This window comes from Hipposideros armiger, unplaced genomic scaffold (genome assembly GCF_001890085.2).
Source record: "Hipposideros armiger isolate ML-2016 unplaced genomic scaffold, ASM189008v1 scaffold_560, whole genome shotgun sequence".
NCBI lineage: Eukaryota > Metazoa > Chordata > Mammalia > Chiroptera > Hipposideridae > Hipposideros > Hipposideros armiger.
Window position 1 is genome coordinate 521313 of NW_017731910.1, and position 25422 is coordinate 546734.

The 25422-nt window shown below is 38.2% G+C and overlaps 1 protein-coding gene across 2 annotated transcripts in view; it reads right to left on the minus strand.

Moving 5' to 3' along the window:
• ELAPOR2 (endosome-lysosome associated apoptosis and autophagy regulator family member 2) overlaps positions 1 to 25422 on the minus strand; it is a 175807-nt gene that overhangs the window by 29882 nt on the left and 120503 nt on the right. For both annotated transcript variants that reach the window (XM_019623735.1, XM_019623733.1), the window contains exons 10-18: positions 19933 to 20061; positions 16231 to 16321; positions 15452 to 15554; positions 12374 to 12511; positions 10597 to 10860; positions 9805 to 9978; positions 7139 to 7328; positions 5792 to 5888; positions 5138 to 5239 (exon numbers count right to left, since the gene is read on the minus strand). In XM_019623735.1, coding sequence (XP_019479280.1) covers positions 5138 to 5239; positions 5792 to 5888; positions 7139 to 7328; positions 9805 to 9978; positions 10597 to 10860; positions 12374 to 12511; positions 15452 to 15554; positions 16231 to 16321; positions 19933 to 20061 — 1288 coding nt within the window. The remainder of the gene's footprint in view (positions 1 to 5137; positions 5240 to 5791; positions 5889 to 7138; positions 7329 to 9804; positions 9979 to 10596; positions 10861 to 12373; positions 12512 to 15451; positions 15555 to 16230; positions 16322 to 19932; positions 20062 to 25422) is intronic.

Genomic DNA, 25422 nt, shown 5'->3' on the forward strand with positions numbered 1-25422 from the left:
CACAACTAGATTGAAGAACAAAACGACAGCAACTTGTCTGTTCCCCTTCCCCCAATTCCCCAGCACTGTTCCCATCCCCTCAATTCCCCAATAAAAATCTTAAAAAAAATTTATTGGGGTGACAATGGTTAGTAAAACTGCATAAGTTTCAAGTGTACAATTCTGTAATACATCATCTATATATCACATTGTGTGTTTGACCCACAGCTCTTAGATCCAAGGATATAAAATTCTACCAGTCTCCTGTAAACACCTCCCTTTCTAAACATTATGCCCGAGGTAAATAACCAAAAGTCAGTATCTGATCAGGACCTGGACAAACTACATTAAGTGACACTCCCCCATCCTGTCGTATCTATAGACTCCGTATCTGCTTCAGGGAAATAAATACCTGTTAAAGCTTTAGCAACCTTATTTCAAAATTGATCCTGAAATTTTATGACTCTTTTGTGACATTTTCATATCAGGTCCTAAGATTACTCATTAGTGTTTGAATTATATAATTTTAACAATTCTGTATTGGAGATTTTCCATTTCTTGATCAGAACAGGTTTTAGTTCTTTTCACTTCTGTCCATAATGCTTTTACATATGCCTCCTTACTTTTTAATGCTACAAGAACATATTTGGTTTTAATCTCTCCAGTTCCACTGCCTTTTTAATTTATACAGACTTAGATAGCTATTATTTGTCCATAAATAGTGCAGAGGAAAAAGAAAACAAGGAACTCATTTAACCAATAATTATTCTCTGACTCTTAAAAACTTAAAATGGATAGATTTTTGGCTTTAACAGTTCTTCACCAAAGACCAAAGAAAACACTACCCTAGCATCCAATAACTTTGATAAAGAGACTCTAAATCAAAGCCTGTGCAATAAACCTTGGCATGTTCAACCTCTGAATGCCATCAGGACAGAACTGTGAAATATTCCTTTCAGGAGAGAATATTCTCAGAGGCTACATTTATAAAGAAGATGAATTTGGATTTTGAAGGAGGTTTTGGCAAAATAACTTTAGACGAATTTATAAACTACCCAAGCAGTTAAATATACTCCTAAGTTGTGTTTGTGAGAGAGAGGATGTTATTTCTCTTCTAACTCCTAACATTAATAAAGAAGACTGTATTTGAGGAAAGATGATTCATTTAAAAGAAGGCACCAATAACATGCAGATCAACTAAGTTATCCCTGGGTAAATGTGGTATTTGCCTCTGCTTAGTGTGCGTCTTTGCAAATCTCTGCCTATAAAGAACTGGAGGAAAAGAAATTAAAAGATGAAAGCATGATGACATGAAAAGAACAAAGGACAGCCCTTTTTTATTTCCTTCCTTTTTGAGGCTTTTGAGCCTCGCCTTTGTGCATGGCCCGCTCCAAACTCTTTGGAATGTAATTTCTCTTCTAATAATGGGCCCTTGAGCCATTCTCTACTGCTTGGGCCCACTTCTATTTCTTTAAAATGTAGTATCTCTTCTAATAAACTTCTTTTTCACCCCCCCCCAAAAAAGAACAAAGGACAGAGTCAGGAAATCAATCTATCTTGACTGTGCCACTCGACAGCTATACAGCCTGGGTCCTCAGTGTTTCCTAATGTGTATAGTCAATGGGTTTGTCTTAAGGATCTCTAACGTGCCATGATATCTCTATTATCAGAATAAAAATGGTTCCCTCTGTTTTCCAATAAGGCTTTTTTTATAACCTTGTGACTAACAGAGATTTCTCATTTTTGGAAAAACCCTTTAGACACAATGCTTAGGTCTAATTATTACTAATGAAAGGAGAACCTTCAATTCCTCTAACCACCTAGGATCCTGATGAGAGGTTTGGAAAGCTTTTCAGGCAGAGGCTGGAGGGGCATCTGTTTAGAGATATTTGTGGTCTATTATGTTAGCAATTTATTCTTTGGCCAAGGTACAAACTGCACTAGATAATCTCAAAACTACACTCCAGCTCTCATATTTCATCTGTCACAGAAATCATGCTAAGTTTTTATCTAAAATGTCTCACACCCTCCAGACACTGTGTGGAATTAGAAACCAGCTGCATTTGCCAGACCAAACAGAAAGGCTGGAGTTTCCAATTGCAGATTAGCAGGAGACCCAGATAATTTGCTCCTCTCTCTAAATTTCACACGGGATACACAAAAAACACACACATTTCCCCTTTTCTCCTGCCCCATTCACTGTCTGTTAAGACTTTCTCATTTTGCCAGGGCTGGGGGTCTTGTGACATTTTCCTAAGTTCAGAGACACAAGGCCCCAACCAACGTTACTACTGCCAAAGGTGCCTCTGCCTGGTGTGTCAAGATCCTTGCAAGATGCTAGGGGGTAGCATCCCTCCGAGCTGCCCAAGTCTCCCTTCTTCGACCTCTTGAGCAGCATATGAGACATCTCCAGGCAAATTCCCTGGTTTACCATCTTCCTCTCTACTGAAGAATTTAAAGCTCCCTCAAAAATGCAAACTAAGTCCTCTCCAAAAGTAGCCTAAGTCTCTGGCTTTGTTAACATTTCTTTACTGTTAGTAGGAAATGGTAAATCTTTATTCGGTCCTACAGATAAAATAATTCTAATTATTTCAGGACAAGCTGCTGTTGCTCGAGTTCTGATCTCAGAGCGCCCCCTTGTGGTTGACAGGACATTGACTTAACGAAGAACTCAAGGTCCGCACCCTGAGGTTGTGGGATTTCAAGCAGTTCCCCAGAGGAGTGGTCCTCAAACTTCAGTGTGCATCACAATTATAAATAAAGTTTTATCAATATTTGGGTGAAGAAATCCACCTTGTAGACTATGATGTTTTAAATTAGCTTTTCAGAAAACTAAAATGCAGAACAAAATTTGAGACTCTGTCTCAGAAAAAACCAAGTCAAACCTCCAAATTTTGGCTTAGGACCAGTGTTTCTCAAATTTTAATATGTATCGGAATTGCCTTGTGTTTTTAAAAATATTCCTGTGCTGAATATACTCACTCAGAGATGCTTTAGATTTTAGGAAGGTCTAGAAAATGATTTATTTTAGTTTATTTATTTATTTTTAGCTGAGCCATCCTGCTACCTGTTGGCAGCTCAGTGGCAGCTCAGCTTGGGCTGAGCATCAAACCGGTGACCCTGTTGCTCAGAGCTCGCACTCTTGAGTGAGCTCTTAACCAACTGAGCCACTCAGCCGGCCCTAGAAAATTATTTTAAAACAGACACCCCCAAGGTATTCTGTGGCAGGTTATCCTGAGAAATGCTTGCAAAGACAGTTACATGCCCTAGGTAGAAAAAAACTGCTAGGGGTTAAAGGAGAAACTTCTCCCTCTTTGCACAAGGAAAAAAAAATCAGTTTCTAGATGCCATCATTTAATGTCACGAGACTATTTTTTATTATTATTACTTTAAAAATCAGGGGGCTGGCCGAGTGGCTCAGTTGGTTAAGAGCTCGCTCAAGAGTTTGAGCTCTGATTAACAGCGGTTCGAGTCCTGGCCCGAGCTGAGCAGCCACTGAGCTGCCAACAGGTAGCAGGATGGCTCAGCTAAAAAATAAATAAATAAATAAAAATCAGACCCACGATGGGAAAGTTAGAATGATATATTTTCTAAAGGACAGACCTAGTCTTTTAGTAACATGATCTGCTTGGATCAGCGATCTGGAGGAGGCTTCAGAAGCCATCCAGGCAGACTCCTAGAGGCTAGACCCAGAGAGGTTAGTCACTAGGTCAAAAAATGAATAAACAGGCTGCAAGTTAGCTCAGCTGGTTAGAGTGCAAGTTCTTAACATCAATGTTGCCGGTTCAATCCCCACATAGGCCAGTGAGCTGCACCCTCCACAACTAGATTAAAAACAACGACTTGACCTGGAGCTGATGGGTCCTGGAAAAAACACACTGTTCCCCAATAAAGTTAAAAATAATAATAATAAATAAATAAATACCGACCTCACAAGTACTACAGTGCATAGAACAAGCATCTGAACTCAAAGCTATATGGTGGGACATCAGAGAATGACGAAAGGATCTCTGAACACACCTCATAAAGAAAGTGTGGTTGGCCACCTTGACCTTAATGTGGATGCTGGACAGGGTTCCTCCTACTCCTGACGCCCTTGATCATCAGGATCTGTTTATTTTACTGATGTCTATTACCATTTATTATGTACTCCTCTCATCACATTCTTCTCTCACCTTAAAAAGGTGAAAAGAAAAATCAATTCATAGATCTGTGAGAACCAGAGAAACAGTTGGTAAGGGGTGAATGCAAGTGTGCCTTTATACTCAGAAATAAGTCCCAAATACTGGGTTACCAGAATAATTGTTTTAAAGATGCCCAAGTAATTGAAACAATGCTTAGGTGACTGATTTCCAATCCTGGTATGACATAAGCAGAACAACTTAAAATCTCTCAAAAACTATCAAAAACCAAGTTAAATCAATCATTTCCTTTAAAAAAATGTAAACTTTTGCTAGCCTGATAGAGAAAAATCTGCAAATCAAACTATGATCCAAAGGTACCTTAACCGTAAAAAAATTAGAAATGAGTAATCTACATAGAAATTGTTTATTTCCTCCTACCCAAAGTTCCCACCCAAAGTGGACTGTATTAATCAGACCTAGAATGTGGACAACTGTTGCCACAATGACAATACAAATGAACTGTATTATGTATTCTATAGGTCAGACTCTACCTTGGTGATTTTACCACCATTAATTAGAAAACTCGAGTGATGAAAATGGAGCATACACGTTATCTACCCTGGACCCCATCCTCTTCCACAGAAAGACACTATAACTCAGAGGTTAGACTATTTCATCTAGATCACCCAGATAGTTAATTGTGGATGAAGAACTCTAACCCAGGAAAGTTCCTAATCCAGCTCTCAAGGAAATAAAGGCTAAATATCAACTTAAATACTTTTTAAAGTGGTTTAGACACTCAGGCACACAGGATGAGAATATGCCATTGAGGAGACTACAAAGTATTGAGATTGGGCAAGGATCCATTTTCTTAATAAACCCTCAGCACATCCCTACCACAAAAATCTAGACTCATCTGTTCTCTCTCTGCTTTACATCCAGGAAGAGTAGGTTTTAAAATAGTAAGATTCTTCAGAGTTCTGCCTCCTCATAATTAATACAAATGTGCAACCATCAGTTAGAAATAAGCATACCTGGGGACTGAAATCACTCCAGCTCCCGGTTTAGTAGGATTACATCTCATTTTCACAGCAGTTGATCGGCCATTAACACAAGATGTTGTTGTTGTAGAAGACCTATCATAAAGCAAATGTCATTTTGCAAAACAGATATGACACAGGTTACAAAAACAAAAGCATCCTGTGTATCACTGCTCTATAAACAAACGAAAAAGAAAAAAATATATATCAAAGTTCACTAATTTAGAATTTTAATACAAACTGAGCTTATTTATCGCTCTGGCTATGAAAAGTTAACTATTTTCCCAGGTAAAGTAATAAGCTATCAAGGTGTTCAGTAAAGCTTTTATAATTATAATCTAAATTATAATCAAATTTTAAAGGGAAAAACATCAGATCCATTCAGGCTGATGTTTTGATGTGTGAATTTAAATAATTACTGCCTAGATAATAAAGTGGAGTCTCTTTATTGCCTAATTTAAAAGATTATATATATGAGAGAAATTATACAAGGCTTTCAAAATAGTCCATGTTTCCTACTTTTACTAAGTCTTTCATTTAAGAACCAATTACTGATTATCTATTAGTTATAAGCTACTACTCTAGGCATCCTGAAGTGATATCCTTTTGATTAAAAAATATGTCAAGAGAAATAGCATCTTCACTTACTTGTAAAAGAAATGCACATCTGGTATTTGACTTGGTGGAATGGGGAACATATCTTCTTTTATATGAATATTTTGCAAGGTGGTTTCAACTGTCACTCCTAGATGACAACAAAAAAGAAACTATTAAGCAATGTAGGGAAATTAGGCTTATTTAGCCTCCGTGTATCTAAATAGAAAATAGCCACACTTTGATGCTGTGTACTAATTTAATACAGTGATGATAGAATAAGAAACTTTCCAAAGTTCCCAGAAAAAAAAGTAAAATATTCTGCTCTCTAGTTTGTAATTTTGTTTAAGTCACTTTATTTCGCTGGGTCTTAGGTCCTGAATCTGTAAAATGCATGCAATCATTTAGATAATCTCTAAGCCCCCCCCCTCCCCCATGTCTAACATTTCAACAATCTACTAATAATTCTCAACCTGTGGTGAGTTTTGTCGAATGAATGTGGCTACTTTGCTAATACAACTTTTCATTCAGATTATTATGGGCATACTTGACGAAACAAAAATTTGCGTGCCTAATAATTCCAGGAAATAACTCTAAAGTCTGCTTAATCTAAAAATAAGGCATTTTTTCCTCCTAGGCACAATGATGGCAGAGCCAAAATGCAAGCAACAACAGCAACCCTTGCTTCTGACGCAGTGTTCTGTTGCTTAGCACAAGCTCAGTAACTGACCTTGGTGCTGAAAAATAAAGCTAAATTCTTCTGGATTCTATAGTGGTGGTTATCAAATCTGGCTGCACGTTAGAATCATCTAAGAAGCCTGCTAAATCGTCGGATTGTTATATGCCTTGTTAGATTCCTAATCCCCACCCCTGAAAGTCTAATGAACTTGATTCCTAAGAATTACTCATTCTTCTTAAAACTTTCCTATGCTTTTGATACCATAGAGGTAGAAGGGGCAGATAGATAATAAAACTCAATACATTCACCCTTGCTACTTGTCACCAGCTTATTTCTGGTGTGAAGAAAGAGAATGCAAACTGGTGACAGATATTATGATTTAGGTTTGTATTGTGTTTACTGTTCCCCTTTTGTTTATAGTTTTGGTGTTTAAAATTATTTTGCCTCTTAAATTCCTAGAGAACCTGATGAAAGGCACGGACTCTCAGAAAATATCATATCACATATGAATTAATACATAAATTCAGAAGCTTCTTATACTCACTGAGATTAATTAATAGACCTCACTGGTAGGTGCTTTTTAACCATGTCACAAAGTGATGGTTTAGAATTACCTGTGGGCTTTAATCGTCTATTGTAAACACCAATGCACTAACAAGTTATCAGTATCATAATTTTAGAAAAAAATGCATGCATGCATATATGAAACCAGTGACGCTTACCTAAAAATGTGTCTGCCAGAATGATGGATTGTGACGATAAGGCTGCTCGGAAACCCTTACTTTCAGAAGGAATAATCGTTGACTGGCATATAAATGCTCCTACAAGATTTGTGTAATCATCTGACCCTGTCACCATTTCCTTGATTGTAAAGTCTGTTATATTGTTGGTACACAGAGCCATCTTCTTCCCCTAGGAGAATGAAGTCATAAGGAGGTTTTACTGAAGGACGTGCTCTAACTTGGACCTCAGCTACCTCAGCTCATAGAGCAGTGGTTGCCTCCTCACCACAATTCTGATTTGACCTGGTGTGGGGCCAAGGCACCAGTATTTTCTAAAAGCTCTTGAGGCAATGCCAATGTTTAACCAGGGTGGGGGTCACTGAAGTTATCATGAATGCATTAATTCAAGGCTGCAGTGCTCCTCCAACCACAAGCATCATTGTGCTGGATGAAAGCCATCTAACTTAAGGAAATAAAAGTCATCGATGAAATCTTCAATTTGTAAGATAAAAATGCATACAAAAGAGACCAGAAAACTGTTGATGAACGTTTTAATGCCAAAGAAAAAGCTTGCTCTTCCTTCTTCTGCGTAGGCCTACGTGGGACAGAAAAGTAATGTGAAGGCTGAAGAAGAAAGCATAAAAGCCATAATGTAACAGTCTTAGGACAGCGTCTAAACTCTAAACTGTTAGTCACAAGTGCTTTATTCATCTACTCTTAGATTCAGTAATGTGTATCCACTCAACTATATGGTAAGTTGAAGGGAACACAGGGGTTTACTTTTTTAATCACTTAGAGGGTAATTGGAAGATATAATTTATAAAAATTGTAAGACTTTAAATATAGTATGTTTAAATATACTATAGTCCCACTGCAATTGACTATAGCTTGATCTATAATTTCTAGAAATTATATAGATTATAAATTATTATGTAGAAATAAAGAAATGCTATTTGATTGGTCTTAGCTGTAGAGTGGGCACAGGTGGGCATAACAAAAAGAATAAAGATTCTTATTTTTTTTGGGGGGGGGGTCTGCCAAGTGGCGTGTTGGTTAAGAACTAGCTTGGGATGCCAGAGAGCCCCGGTTCGGATCCCACATATGAGGGCCAGTGACACAGCCCTCTGCAGCTAAGATGGTGAACAGCAGCTCGACCTGGGGCTGGGCTGCCATGGGTCGCCGGCGATGGCATAGGCTACAGTCCCTGTGGCAGTGGGTTGCCGTGGGCTACCGTGTGTAGCCAGCAGCCAGCGTGAGTGGCCATCCAGAGGCCAGCGACTGATCTGCCTCTCCCGGGAAGAGCGCAATGATGGTGCCAGCTTGGGCCAGTGAAGCCACAACCTCCACAACTAGACTGAAGAACAAAACAACAGCAACTTGTCTGTTCCCCTTCCCCCAATTCCCCAATAAAATCTTGAAAAAAAGAGAGAGAGATTCCTCTTTTTAATGCAGCTGGCAATCCTAACCTATAAAATTTTCTCTCTCCACTAAGCCTTCTCCCCACAATACAGGTGCAACATATTTTTACTATGCTTAAAATAACTTGTTGAAGCCAGAAAGAGAGAAACAATGGAAAAGAGCAGAAAGAAACTACTGAATAAAGAGAAAAACAACAGTAAAAGGAAAGGAACAAGAATATAAAGGAAAGAAAGAGAAAGAAGACAGAAGGGAAAAAGAGAGAAGATGGAAGAAAAGACAGTGGTAAAATAGGAATAAGATTAAGAAGAAGTATGATATATAATGGAATTAATATTATTCACTGCTTGACACAGTATTTCACGTAACAGGTATTTAACATTAATTTACTTATTGAGTGAACAATCAAGTGAGTGTGTTGGATCGCCCCATCTAAAATCACAACAGGGTGAGTGTCCTAACACGTCAATTGTATAGATCTTTTTGTTTTAAAACTTCTGTGGCCTTAAGATCTCTTTTTATCTCCTTTGTCAAAGTTTGGCACAGCATGTCATAATGAAGACCACTGGAGATACAGTATTTAATATGGAAAAAGTTCTGGAGGAAAGGTCTTATTATATGTTTACCTTTGCTAATGGTGAATATATATACTTATGTCCCAACCCCAACCCTGTATGCCTATAAAAATATTGGACATCTAGTCCTGTGACTCTCCCCATTACCAGTACCAGTTAAGGTTTTGCTTCTTCCCACAGAAAATAAAATCCCATTATTTATTAGTAGAGGACACCTGATCAACTGACACTTGTCCCCTGCTTACCTCCTTTTCATTTTTTGACAAACTTCCTCTTAGTTTTTCTCTTCTTAAAATGGACAACATAAACAACAGTAAAACTTTCTCAAACCATAACTGCCTGTCTAAAATAAAAAAAAAGGTGGGATTGACTGACAAGCCTGATCCACTTTTACAAAACTGAAAGATCCTCAAACCACGTCCACCATAGTTCCAAGCTTTGGGATTCAGGAGACTGGATGAATGCTTAGATGGACTGAGAACCAGACAAGGTTGACCCTGGTGAAGCTGCCAACCAACACGCTGGGAGGCAACAGAGGATTTAAGCAACAAAGCTCTGTTTCTGACATTTGTTTGTTGGTTTCCATAGAGATTTTACTGGGCCATCTACACAGAAATTATCAACTCAATCGAAGCTGATGTGCAGTTCCATCTCACCTTGAGAGCCATGACTCACCTCGTGCCCACATAAACTAATATTGAAGAAGTGGAAGTATTTTGTGCCTTTGGAGGTAAAGCTGGGGCCATTCATTAACGAGCCCACGCTGCTAAGGTTGCTGAAGTCATAGTGCAAACTCTGATTTTCTTTCTCGTGGTAGAAAAAGCAGTCACTATAGCAAACTGAGTGGTCCTTTGGTTAAAGATTAAGGAATGTAAAAAAAATAACAACACAGCAGGAAATAAAAAGAAAGTATTAGCTGCTACATAAAATGTTTTTCAAAAATATTTCTAGATTTAAAATCTATTTCAGTAATGTTGTCTTAGTTATCATGTATTTTGCCATAATAATACAGAGACTTTCTAAATGCTAACTCAATTTTCTTAGGCAAAGGTTAGAAGACTCGAAAGTTTTTAAAGTAAGTTATTCCAAGGTTGGTTTCTTACAGAAAGGTATTTTTAATAAACAGCCAGAAGTCCCTGTTACGTTAGTTTAAATAGACAATAAATCTACTTTCTCCTTCACCCATAATATAAAATCAAACTTTGCCCTTAAAATGGTATGAGATATACCTGCTGCTCTCCACAGACTCCTATAGCCAACATACAGAGGTCGTTTACTTGCTCTGCCTTCACAGAATCACAAGAAATCAATCTTAATATTTTGGGAAAGCATTCTTATTTGGGTGTTGGAAAAGTCATTTATAATTATGACTAGCAACCTCATAGCTCCTGTAGAAACACTAAAGGGAACTTGTGAGTTCCTCTATTAAAATGAGCTTTCCTGGGGATAACTGAGAGACAGACTCACCTGAGTGCTTCTACTCCCAGGCCCACATGGAACACAAGCTTCCTTGCCATAGACCTGATGTATGGACAGGTAGGTGTCAGGTGGGCACTCCTTGCACTGGTTGGTTTCTTTCTCGATGTAATGGCCTGGGGGGCAGGGGACACACGATGAGCCCGACTGTTCAGACCCGAGGGCGCAGGCACGGCACGAGGACGCCACCCCATCAACTGCATTAGTGGCAGTGACAGAATAAATCTTCACCACGTCATTGATGAACCGTCTATTCTAAAAAGAGAGCAGAAAGTAATGACTTCTGCTTTCGGGCTTACTTGCACCACCAGATTGTGTTATGCGGATGTCACGAAAAGAAGCCCAGTGTTCCAGCCTTAGAGTTTACCACCGACGGTGGATTAGTATTATTCCTTTTGGGTTCCTTTTTTCTTAAAAACCTAAATCTTAACACTAGAAGCTAATTTCCACAGTAATGGAGTTCTAGGAGATTTGCCACAATCACCATGAGACGTGCCATAATTGGTACAAACTTGGGCATATGTATAGACTTTACATCTGGAAGAACTGGTATGGTTTAGTAGAGAAGCAACTTGATCTCCCATCATTGTTTATTCAAATATAAGCCCAAATCTAATGCTACAAGAAGATGTTGACCGTGTGGCAGGTGGAAGCCTTGGGCCAGCCTTGGAAGACCAGGACTCTGGTGGTCCTCCTCCAACACAAACTGTAACATTCATGCAATCACACCACTTCTTTGGGCCACTGTCACTCTCTCTAGTACCTTCTCTAACCAACATTCTCTGGTTTCTACTGAAAGATGTAGCATGGAGAGCAAGAACCTGGAGTTTCCTACACTTGACCTTCTTGAGACACTGGGTCCATTAATGTCCTTTTCTCTTCAAACAGTGGGCATCATGCTATCAGTACAGAGCAGCATTACCCTGGACTGCTTAATGCTCTTCGTCTGGGGCAAAGACGCAAGGAAGGCAAGGAAGCATTCCACAGCATGTTCCTGCCCCACTCATGGTCATCGGAACACTCGTAAGTAACAATTGGAATCAAGTAAAATCTGGGGAATGGGTTCCCCAGTGAAAGCCTGAAGAGAAAAGAGAAAACGCTGTCCACTCGCCGCCACAGCTTTAAGGCTGGTTCTGGTTCAGGCAGTTTACCTTGTTCTCACCTTGAGAAGGTCACAGATATTGAGATCCACAAAAATAACAGTCCTGCTACTATTGAAACAAACAATGGAATTTACTTAGGGGAGGATTAAGATCTATTCTAGCAGGAAAAGTAAAAGACAGTAAATGATTCTGTGTTAATCCAATCGTTTGTCCATACATACTCTCTGGGTTATAAAAGGAGACATTACTGCAACGAAATAATACACCAGCACCAGTTAATGGCTTCTGGACAAATGTCATATCATTCAGATGAAGAGGAAGAAAGTCACTAGCCTTTCCAAAGTCTCAAAAAGCTTTAAAAGTAAGCTTCTAAATAACTACAAAATTAGATTGTCCTTCTCTTAAGCTATCAGAGCTATAGTTGTTCAGAGTGTAGATACTATTCAAAGATACACTGCGTTATTCCATTTCATGTGCTCTTGCTCTCAAAAACCAAACCCCCCTAAAATACCATTTTTGTACCAGCCTTCTCCATAACCAAAAGCTGGATTCCACAGCAATAAAAAGCTGTCTTTCATCCAGGAGATTTGAATGATCACTTTGCATGAATCTCCACTGGGGGCATCATTTTCATGTTTTAAAAAATAAAAGTGCTTAGAACTTACATCTTGACCCTGGTTCGTTCTCTGGAATGCCCATGTAAACGTAAATGTTGCATTCTTGAAGATGATGTGGGTATAAGCTTGTTTTTCTTTGGTTCCACCCCATGATTCCACCACGTTGGTACTTTTACTATTAATATCCTAAAATAGAGTAGAAAAAAAATACACAAAAAAGCACAAACTCAGTATTAATAAACATGTGTATACATTACAAATATGTGTTTACATTTACTAACTTAACCCCCTAGGGTTAATAAACATTTATTTCCTGAGCAAGTAACCCTAGAACTCTCAAAACTACCCTTCAAGGCTACAAAAGCACTCACTAGCTTAGTAATTACAATATATCAACCACATTGTTAATATAACCTGAAAAAGGTCTCAAATCATAGCTTGTTTAAGGGTGGTGTGTGTGTGTGTGTGTGTGTGTGTGTGTGTGTGTGTGTGTCTACCTTAGGAAATATATTTAGGGAAACATTATTCCTCACACTAAACTTCTCACAGTAAACCTCTAGGATTCTTATAAAATGGAAAGGCTTTCCATTTTTATCTTTTGCTTTGAGAGATTCTGATAGGCAGCTCTTGCACAGAAATTCTAAGTTCTCCCTGACATATACTTGTAGCCTGCAGGCTTACCCAAGTGCAGATAATAAAAATTCTATTTTATGTTCATGAAATATTCTATACTTGAATTCCAATAGGATTACTTTGTGTAGTATTTTATTTCTGATTTCCTTAGCTAAATTCAATATTTAGAATATCATATGAATGTGTGACATTCCAACCCATATGCTGTCATTAATATGGTTAGAAAGGAAATCTAATAAATAAATCAACCATATAATGTAATACACATCTTATTTATTTGAAATGAAAACCAAGGTTAACCCTGAATTTTCTTATTAGTTTTCCCTGCAGAAACCCTAATAGATGACTTAAGAATTTTGGATGGGCTTCTGTTAGCTATCTGGGATGTTGACAATATGGTGGCATGAGCTTAAGACATGTCTCTTTCTGATATAAACACAGGAGTTAAACATGTTATAAAGTAATCAAATATGCTATAAAGAGATGTGTCTTGAGTTCACACCACAGACAGGCATAACAGAATGTGCTTGTCATACATTATAGGATTCCCCACATTACCAAACAACCAAATCATCAGACATGCCACTTCTTAAAGGGACCTCATAATGTACAGATAGTGCTTTGTTAAACACCATCTTTCTGGATGTTTATTCCAATCATAAATGAAATTCATTGCATGGCTACACCTAACACCACCTTACATTTGTAAAACAGTACACAATTCTGAAAGCATTTTTATATGCTATTTAATTGATACCTGAAAAAGTCCTGTGAGACCAAATCGCATAGAGGGGAAAGACAACTAACAGATTCTGCTATGAGCTAAAACTTCTAAGACTGATTTATCAAAATAAGTAATTGTAATCCCTACCCTCAGGAGTGCTTCGTCAAGTGAAAGAGACAAAAACATGAATACATTCACATAATTAAAATGGGATTTTCTCAAAGGGTTTTAGAAGCACCCTGGAGAGAGCGGTTAATTATGCTTAAAAGAATAAAAGAAAGTTTCCCAGATGAGGTGAAGTCAGAGCTGCCCTTGAAGTGTGCATGGGGGTTCATCAGACAAAGGAGCATAAGGAAGAATGTCATTCTAGCCTAGAGTGGCAAGGCATGAGAAATGAAAGCGCACAGGGTGTGCCACTAGCAAATTCAGGGCATCTAAAGAGTTACTAGTCACCATAGGCCTGGCAACAGAGGCTGTGCAAAGAGTACAAAAAAGCCCTATAGATGCCATACGAAGGAATTGTACGTGTATTGATAGGTTATTGGATCTCACATTTTAATGTGTGTCACAACTACCCTCAAGACTTGCTGGGACCCATCACCAGAGTTTCTCATGGAGACAAGGTTGGGACTCAGAAATGTGCATTTCTAACAAGTTCCCAGATGATGCTGGTCCAGGGACCACACTTTCAGAACCACCAACATAGGCAATAGAAAGCCACCAAGAGTAAGGGGGCAGATTTGATGTGGATGCGTCTACTATTGTTTTTTCATTTATAAAGATATTTTTACAGCAGCACAAATGAGGAAATGGGGATAAGAAGAATGGACAGGAGACTACTGTTGGGAGAAAGCAGGGATCTGAATTTCAGCAATGGCACCAAGTATGAAGAGGGAAAAAGAGTTAAAGAAATAAGGAGGCAGAGCTGGTGGAGTTGAAGACTTAATGGTTATTTGTTGTGTAACAGATGGATGTGTTGAAGATTATTCATGATCTTCTTTTACCACCACAAAGTCATTTTTTCTAGAACAAAATAATCTACCTTCATCTAAGCTATTAGTAATCATTAATAAATGTTTAAGTCTCCATATATCTTGTATATCATAGAGGAAATGTTAAAGGAGTGTTAACTAGCTACTAAAGGATCATTGGGGAAAAAAGCAAAAACAAATCATGTCTGTGAAGTCACTACTTAAGTATAATGCTAAAATCTTAGCCAAAAACCTTCTAATACCCACATGAGGACTTAGTCAATTTTGTGCTGCCACTTTTCTCAAGTTAAGAGTTGAAATGTATAGGACATCGAGGAAAAAATGGGCAGATTATGACATTTTGTCTACATTGATTAAATTTAACAAGGAAGAGTTTTCTTTCTTCCAAGTGTCTACACCAACACTATTTTCTGCCCTTCCTTAATACTTGTTTTTCCCTCCTGATGGTTTGAATTGCTGAATGATAACTGGGGGAGAATATTCATTATGCTGGTGGCATATTTTTATGAAAGAATTTTCTACCAGATTAATATTTCCTAACTCTGTCAGTCGCCCAGGCCCCCTTACTCAGTCCTCCCCACAGGGAACAAACACTTTCTTTGTGGGCTTCACTGCACAATTCTTAAGTGACTTCTTTAGACACTTTTTAATGTGTTTAGAAGGCCTAAGAAGGAGAAGAGAAATGATGTCCTTATCTCAACGTGCATAAATAAATTCACACTTAAAAGACAACGCTAAGCTTAGAAATCTAACTTTGAAAGCCATTTTTTCACTTACCACCATAAAGTAGAGAACACAGTCGGCAGAACAGATGGTCTCAAAGACAAATGTTATTCTTCCCAGTTCAGAACCCATAGCTCCAGTCATAGATGTTGGTGGTCTATTTGACAGATTAAAATTACAATATTTATGAAATGTTCTAAAAAACAATCTGGAGCAAAATTGTTACTTTTTTCATTAAGCTGAAAGCCGTGCTTTTTTCTTTCTCCAATCTACTGTTCCCCTCAGCCCATTGTCTTCCTCACTTAATCTCCGGATGGCCATACCCTTAGTTCTAATATGGAGTCTACATAAGCATGTTAATACGCTTGCGTCTCCTGGTATAAATGGTACCACACATCCTAAAGCAAGAAAAAGACACCTACTGGGAAATTTCAACATGGAAGACTAAAGCAAAATGTGATTTAAAAATGTGTAACATACTAACTGACAGGTAGAACAGAGAAACAAGTAAATATATAAACCACAAGATACTACTGCAAGTAACTTGGACTAAAAATTCATCATCAATCATCTAAGAATCATAATTATTGTTACATTTGGATAGAATATTGTTAAAAACTTTCAGGTTCATCTGAGTAATATACAATTAATAGTTTACAGTGTCTCAATCACTGATTCTATCAATATTCTTAAATATAATACATTGTCTTACTTGCTACTTGCTAAGTACACCACAATATTAATCTACTTCATAAAGGCAGTCCTACTTTATTTCTATAGAGAAACAGGCATGAGGATTCTTACAGAAGAGAATCAGAATTGATTTTCCTTACTTAAATCCTGGGATTTGCAAGTTTAAGATCAGGTAATCATTATCAGAACCTCCAGCCCCACTTTGGATATGATCTCCAGCCACCTCCCAACCTGAAAATGATAAAGGTCATCTTTATTAGTAAAAATTCAATTAATGATTTCTAACAATCCTTTTAAATAAGGTTTTAAAAAAAACCATTAGTGTTTATGTTCAAAGTTTGAAATACTCCAAAAGAATTCCCGATTTTTAAATTGCAGTTGCAAATTGCACATAAAGGTAGACTCCTAGATACCAATGAAGACTTCCATATGATTCCCCATTAAGAATCAAACAATGCACATTTTTGCATAAAAGTTGTTTAATGGGAAAACTAATAACAGTTTTCTCAATGAGGCATGATTATCTATTTACACCTAAAATAGATGGATGATCTTTACCCAGTGGAAAATCTTCGTCTCCAGGTAACCAATGGGAAATGAAACTTCGAGTTACTTAATGAAGATGATTTGAGTTCTTTCTTATAGTTTGCTGTGTTGTTGTTCCCTAGTTTAACCCCTGTTCTGAATTCATTCACTTATTCTTTCACTCAATGGTATTTATTGAGTGCACAGAACCATGATATACACTAGGAGTAGAAAGACAAAGCTGGGTCCACCCTCATTGAGAAATCAGAAGAATGTGACAGAGACAAATCCTAACAATTGCCAACAGTGTGGGGTGATAGAGAAGTCTGTGCCCGGCACAGAAACTATCAACATACCATGGGCTGAAATGACAATAAAAAAAAAGAAGGGAGAAGCATCCCCCACACAGCATCCAGTAAGGTTGGTAATTAATGTCAATGACCTACCATTCACACTTCTATCTCTAAAGGACCATGTCAACATCTGCTACTGCAATAGGTATAAGAGAGAAATGAGGAAGGGGTTAATATCAGTGTTAGATTCGTGATTTGGCAATTTGTGAAATGTTATAATCAGCAGTTTATAGAAAAATAATGCGTTGAATTCATATAAATCAAGCTAGTCCTCAAAATAATATGCACTAATCTACTTGCTTATGAGAGAAATGGTCATTGTTCTGCTGTCTAAGGGTTCATGCGGTTAAACAGAGAAATAAGCAGGAATCAACTCTTAATGTGCAGACAGCTATAAAACAGTCTGATCCAGTGGGGCGCAAGGCCCTTGACGGCAGTGTAAGTAATGTGAAAGGCATTTAGGTTTAGAGAGACTGCAAACTTGTGGCTGGGTTATAGGAAGGGGGATAGTCCCATATGGAAGGCATCTATACGGAGAAAGGGAGGACTTATGAAAGTTTCCCGAAGATCCCTTCTTAGAGTTCAGAAACAGCATGAGGAGGGATGGACAGCAGAGAAGGCCAAAGGAAAGAAAGTAGTATATGGATAGTAAGAAGCTAAGTTTAGGGCAGACTAATATCCTTGCAAGAGGAAACACATTTCTCATGTTTTGAACATTGCCTGTTGTTAAAGGTTGAATTGTGCCCCCCCCACCCCAAAAAAAGATATGCTGAAGTCCTAACCCCCAGGACCTGTGCATGGACTTTGTTATTTGTAAACAGAGTCTTACAAATGTGACACAGAGACGCATAAACACAGGAGAACATGGCCACATGAAGATGGAGGCAGAGATTGGAGTAATGCTCCCACAGGCCAAGGAATGCCCAGAGCTACCAGAAGCTAGAAGCAAGGAAGGAAATTCCCCCTAGAGGCTTCGGAAGGAAAATGGTCCTGTCAACACCTTGATTTCTAACTTTGTGCATAATTTCTTTCTTTACCTCACATTGTTTCCTCGGTATAAATTCACAGAAGTAGAATTACTGAGTTGGAAAATGGGTACATTCATAATTCTTGAAACACTGCCAAACTGTTTTCCATATAGCTATCATTTTTAATGACTGCTTAACATTGCATCCACTGAGCATGGCTTAACTTTTGTAAACGTTATCCTGTTGCTGGATATTTAGATTATTTCCATTTTTGTTATTATAGATAACGTTCAACAAACAGCTTCATAAATAAATGGTAACTTGTCTTCAACTTTGAATTCCTTGTAGGCAAAATCCCAGTACAGAAAGATTTACTTCTCCGTGCCTGTTCTGCCATTGTGTAAAACCCAGACTGAGAATCCAGCAATCTCAAAGTATTCCAAGTCACACAGTCATGGTGGCCAAAGCACAGCCACCTTAACTCCATGACCATGACCACCTCATGAGACAGGCTGCCCTGGGCCTCTCGCTTTGACCCCCATTCCTTTGAGTGCTGTTCCTTTCAAAGTTGGTTACCAAACCTCCCAGTCACAAAAATATACATCACCTTTTTATATTTTTACTTTTCATATTATTGTTTGCTATTTCCATGTCACATACTAATAGTACAGATATGTATACTTTTCAAATTAATAATTGAACTTTTTGGAAAATTAGCAACAATTTAAATTCTTTCTTCTAAGTGAATGAGTAAGCAACTGGGTAAATCAAGTATTATTATGAAACTCAGATTGAGAGTAAACTCTAAAAAATTCAATGAAAGTTTCAGGTAATCTTTACTAGTAAGTGAATGGGCGCGCGCGCGCGCGCGCGCGTGCGCACGCGAACACACACACACACGTACTGATGCTTTCATAGAGTCATTCAAATCTTATTTTTCCAATGCCTTAACTTCCTCAACCTAGAATTCAATCATAGGATCTTTTTAGAACATAAACCCTCATGGTCAGGTAATAACTATTATCTATTTTTTTCTTCTCCCTTAGGATAAATTCCTATAAGTGGAATTACTGGTCAATAAAGACTATTTCATAATGTTCAATATGTACTGAGGTTTGTTTTTTCACACATCTGTTTAACCAACATTATTCAAGGACAAATTATTTGTCGATCCCCACACTCATGTGTATACCTCATTTCCTACATCCCAAGCCTATTTGTTTTGGATAGGTGCTGATTTAAAACTGATGCAGTTAAAAAGCATTATTTTTACAATGATTAAATACAACATTGAAAAAACTGAGCTGATAAAAAAATGTTAAGTTTATGAAAGTAAAGAATGCATTTTGGTGTAAAACCCAGTATTTGTAACAGCTACTCCTAGTGTCAAGTTTAAAAATACATATGTAGATATTGTCATTCAGTCAACCAACAAATATTGAATATTTGCAGAATAACTAAGTACTAAGCTCTCCAAGAATTTAAAATGTAAGAACAAATAAAATTCAGCAACCATCCTACAGAACTCTGCCATGCTTTCAAATTTTTAGTCAGTGGGGTACATCAGTTTTGTAATCAGGGACACAGACTTCACAGGCAAAGAGGTAGAGATGACTTAACCCCTCCTCACATCTCAGTGCTGAACCAGACTAAATCAGCCCAGGGAGAAATGCTATCACACTGCTCTTCAAAACGGCAAACAAAATAGATTTGCTTACCTCCCCTTGCACTCTTTTCTGGTATTTATAACCATAAATGGTGGCCCTCAATATCTACTTCAAAACTGACTCCAAAAAATGCAGAATAGTTCACATTCTTATAGGAAAGTCATCTGGCTGTAACACCACATTTACTATTTTTATGTGAGGTCTCAAAGACGGGCAAGTAGACAAATAAGATTAAAGTTCCTCTTACCCATATTTAGTATGTTTTTAGAGAGCTGAGTCGGAGAGTCTTTGCTGCCAAAATAAATCATTTAGGTTGATTCTGAACTCACCATTCATTCCATCACACTTTGAATTCCCAACATTGAAGCAGGAAGTTTTCATGTTGCTAGGAAGGACATTCCACCATTTATATTCAAACCCAAGCGCAGGCTCTGTTCCTGCTGGACACGGTCTACATTCTACAGGAGACAAGTGGAAAGAACAATTACTATTAAACTGCATCTGGACAACTTCCTGTTGCTTTGTGCCAAGTACTACTAAACTTTAATTAGCAAGAGGGAAGTGGGCAGGAGAGATACTGAGTCACCAACTCCCTTAAGAACCAATTCCTTTTCCAAAAGAAATCTGGAAAGAAAAATAACTCTGGATATATTATACACATATATACTTTTTTGAATTTTTATAAGAGTTTATTTGAGCCAAACTAACAACATATGCCAGGGAACAAGATCTCAAATGCTCCTGGGAAAAACAGTTTTGCTGTTTCCTTTATGCATTTGAAATTAAGGAGGGAATGTAAGGAAGATTATATGAAGTTGGGAAGAAGCAATGCAGGAATTGCATTACAGGACAGTTAACAAGATTATGTGCTCTCTTGAGAGTTAATACCACTTTGCAGGTATTATTTCTGGTGTTTCAAATGTTGTTAACTTAGATGCACAAGAATAATGGACAGGGCTAGCTTAAAACCTTCCACTTAAGAAGTAATAGGCCCGGGGTATGACTACCCACCATGACCTGCCCGGTTAGGAATTCATGATCCGATCACCCTGTGAGGTAACTTTCCATAGAACCACTTTTTGTGTCGTCCATGGTGTTGCCTTTTGGTCATATACACATACATGTGACTAACACAAAAAAAACGAAAAAAATACAAAATCTCTTAAAATAATTTTTCCCCTTCATTTATGGGAGTCACTGCTAATACTGAATTATCCTCCACAAGAAGAGTAATTTTGCAACAAGTTCTCTTATGCGTGATCTTAGAATCAGTTCCCCCCATCTCATGAATAAAGAAATATTTCACCCTTCCTATAGGTTATTAAACTGAACAGAATATTATATGATTTAATCATGGATTGATTACTTGAAATTCAAAATATTGGCTATGTTGAAAAATGATAGTAGGAGTTGGAGGGTTTGGAAAGAGTTAGGTTTATAAATAAACCTGGTTTAAATTAAAATCTGCAATAATGAAACGGAAGGGTGTTTTCTAACAATTTTTTAATTTGCCCAATATACTTTTCATTATCACATTAGTAAGATATGGGATAGGGAGAGAAAATATTCATTAAGAAAATATTCATTAAGCAAATATTGGTACAAAGTATTGTAGAAGACATTTTTATTTAACCTAGATTTTATTACCTACAATTTTACAGATGAGCTAGATATTATTATGTACAGTTTTACAGATGAGAAAATTGAGGTTCAGAAGATTTAAGATCATGGATATCCGATCAATATGGTGAAGTAGGTAAATGCTATGTTTACTTCCTCTCATGACTACATCAAAATTACAACTAGATTACAGAACAACCATCATTGAAAATAGCCTGAATCCTAGCTGAACAGAAGTCCTACAACTGGTGATTCCCTGAGACCCTGCCCAACTCAAGTTGTTAGCCCACCCAAGCCACTTCCAGTGCCTTTTCCATACAAACCATCTGTCTTGGCCCATGCTGTGGACTTTCCCAAAATCTGTCAAAGGTTCACAATCCCCAAACAAGCAGCACTTGGCCTTTGTGCCCCATCCCTCTTTCTGAGCAGCCCCAAGCCCGGCATTGGTGGCAGCCAGCCTCAGTTCCCAGCTTAGCCTCTCCCAGGCACCGCCAAGCTCAGCACAATTGAAAACCACCTGCAGATCACTTTTTAACTCATAACAAGTGGCCCCAGGGAAGGCACAGGCTGAGGCTGACTTGGCTTGCGTCAGGGCCCCTCCCAGGAGACTCCCGGGCTGATACACCTGGTGGCCCACTTCAGACCACATGAGAGCACCACCCAATCACCTCCACAAATGAAACACCCAAAGGGCAGACTGGGTAGACACGAGAACTCTTCTTAAGGAAATCCTGCTCCATAGGGTCAGGCCCTGAACAACAGCTCCTCCACTGTAGTCATGGCTCATCCTCACAACCAATCCACCTGAGGGTCAATCCCTCCCATTGAGGTGCAAACAACAACCAATGCTCAACCACAACGAGAGGACACACACAACCCACACAAGTCACACCTGCAGCATACAGCAGTTCTACCTAATACATAGAAGCAAACACAGGGAGGCAGCTAAAATGGGGAGACAAAGAAATATGTCCCAAATGAAAGAACAGAACAAAGCTCCAGAAAAAGAACTAAACAAAATGGAGACAAGCAATCTACCAGAGGCAGAGTTCAAAACACTGGTTATAAGGATTCTCAGTGATCTCAGGGAGAACTTCAACAAAGAGATAGGAAACATGAAAATGGATAAAGAAAGCATTTTTTAAGAAGTCAGAAATAAAGAATACAATAACTGAAATAAAGAATACATTAGAGGGGATTAACAATAGTTTAGATTAAATAGAGGATGGAATCAGCAATTTAAAAGATAAGTTAGCAGAAAACACCCAATCAAAACAGTAAAAAGTTAAAAAAAATCCAAAAAATGACAATAGTTTAAGGGGCCTCTAGGACAACATCAAGTCTACCAACATCCATATCAGAGGGGTCACAGAAGGAGAAGAGAGAGAGCATGGAACTGAAAACCTATTTGAACAAATAATGAAGGAAATCTCCCCTAACCTGGCGAAGGAAATAGACATACAATCCCCAAAACTCAGAGTCCCAAACAAGATGAACCCAAACAGGCACAGACCAAGACACATCATAATTAAAAAGCCAAAGGTTAAAGACAAAGAGAATCTTAAAAATAGCAAGAAAAAAGCAGTTAGTTACCTACAAGGGAGCTCCCGTAAGACTGTCAGCTGATTTCTCAACAGACACTACAGGCCAGAAGGAATTAGCAGGAAACAGTCAAAGTGATGAAAAGCAAGAAACTACATTTCTTATTCTACCCAGAAATGCTATCATTTAGAATCAAAAGACAGATAGAGCTTTCCAGACAAGAAAAAGCTAAGGGTTCATCACCACCAAACCAGTATTACAAGAAATGCTAAAGGGACTTCTTTAAGAAGAAGAAGGGGGAAAAAAAGATGAAAATATGAATAACGAAGTGGCAATAACAATATATTAGTAATTATTTTCATGTAAATGGATTGAATGCTCCAATCGAAAGACATAGGGTGGGGCCGGCCGAGTGGCGCGATGGTTAAGAACTCGCTTGGGATGCCAGAGGTCCCCGGTTCGGATCCCACATATGAGGGCCAGTGACACTGCCCTCCACAGCTAAGATGCTGAACAACAGCTCAACCTGGAGCTGGGCTGCCATGAGTCGCCGGCGACGGCATAGGCTGCAGCCACTGTGGCAGTGGGTTGTCATGGGCTACCGTGTGTAGCCAGCAGCCAGCGTGAGCGGCCAGCAGCCAGCGTGAGCGGCCAGCAGCCAGAGTGAGCGGCCGTCCAGAAGCCGGCGACTGATCTGCCTCGCCAGAGAAGAGCACAATGATGGTGCCAACTTGGGTCAGTGAAGCAACGTCCTCCACAACTAGATTGAAGAACAAAAGGACAGCAACTTGTCTGTTCCCCTTCCCCCAATTCCCCAGCACTGTTCCCATCCCCCCAATTCCCCAATAAAAATCTTTAAAAAAAAAAAAAAAAGACATAGGGTGGCTGAATGGATAAGAAAACAAGACCTTTACATATGTTGCGTACAAGAGACTTCAAATTGAAAGATTCTCACAGACTGAAAGTAAAGAGAAGAAAAAGATATTCCACGAAATGGAAATAAACAAGAACAACAAGAAAAAAAGCTGGAGTAGCCAATAATTATACCAGACAAAATAGACTTTAAAACAAAGGCCATAACAAGAAACAAAGAAGGACCCAGTAATCCCACTTCTGGGTATTTATCTGAAGAAATCCAAAACACTACTTTGAGTAAACATGTGCATCCATATGTTCATTGCAGCATTATTTACAATAGCCAAGATATGGAGGCAATCTGGGTGTCTGTCAATGAATGAATGGAAAAATAAGAGGTGGTATGTATGTACAATGCAGTTACTCAGTCATAAAAAAGAATGAAATCCTGCCATCTGCAACAGCATGGATGGACGTAAAGGGTATTATGCTAAGTGGAGTAAGTTAGAGAAAGACAAATGCCATGATTTCACTTATATATGGAATCTAAAAAACAAACTAAATGAACAAACAAAACAGAAACAAACTGATAGATACAAAGAATATTTTGATGGTTGCCAGATGGGAGGAGGGTTAGGGTTATGGGTGTAAAAGGTAAAGGGATTAAGAGGTATAAATCAGTACTTACAAAATAGTCATGGGGATATAAAGTACAGCATAAGGAAGATAGTCAATAATATTGTAATAACTATATATGGTGTCAGATGGGTACTAGATTTTTCAGGGTGATCACTTTGTAAGTTATACAAATGTCTATTCACTGTGTTGTACACCTGAAACTAATATAATATTTTATGTCAACTGTAATTATAAAATAAAATTATTAAAAATAACTTAGATAAATCACACTATTGGTGGCCTGTAGGATGTGGATTCAAACCCAAGTAAATTTGACTCTCGAGTCCTTTTTATGTTATCTCTCAAAGGCTCTGGATGTTAAGGATATGGCATGGCTGTATTTAAGTAAGACACCTTCAACTAAAACGCATGTACTCTTTGCCTATCAAAATTAAAACAAATTTTGTAACCACTTCCTATATTTATTTGGTAAGTACTAACATTTTTCCAACTTTACACTTCGAAACTAGTTAGGGACTACAGTAATACCTTAGTTTGAGAGAATAATTCGTTCCAGAAATAAACTACTAGTTGCAAGACATCGCCCATTTACCATGTTAAAATGTACTTGGTTTGCTAGCATAATTCATTCCAGAAACAAACTACTTGTATTGCAAGACATCGCTCTTTTACCAAGTTAAAATTATTAGAAATGTTTGCTCGTCTTGGAGAACACTCTCAAACCACGTTACTCGCAATCCAAGGTTTTACTGTATTTTAATTGCCATATGATCAATTTGAGCAATTTTTGCTCTTACGGTAGCACAAAATGTGATTTATTATTCCAGAGCTGAATTAGAAGATGTTATATTTTAGGTTTTCATCAATATATGTGTACACATACACTGAAAAAGGAGTGCTTATCCTGAATCACTTAATATGGTGGCATTTTCTTATCACTACCCAAAGGCGGAGTCATCCCATGAAGAGTGTGTCACACAAAATGCCATTAAAAATCCATCCTTGGGCCGGCCGAGTGGCGCGATGGTTAAGAACTGGCTTGCGACGCCAGAGGGCCCCGGTTCGGATCCCACATATGAGGGCCAGTGACACTGCCCTCCACAGCTAAGATGCTGAACAACAGCTCAACCTGGAGCTGGAGGGATGCCGTGAGTTGCTGGTGA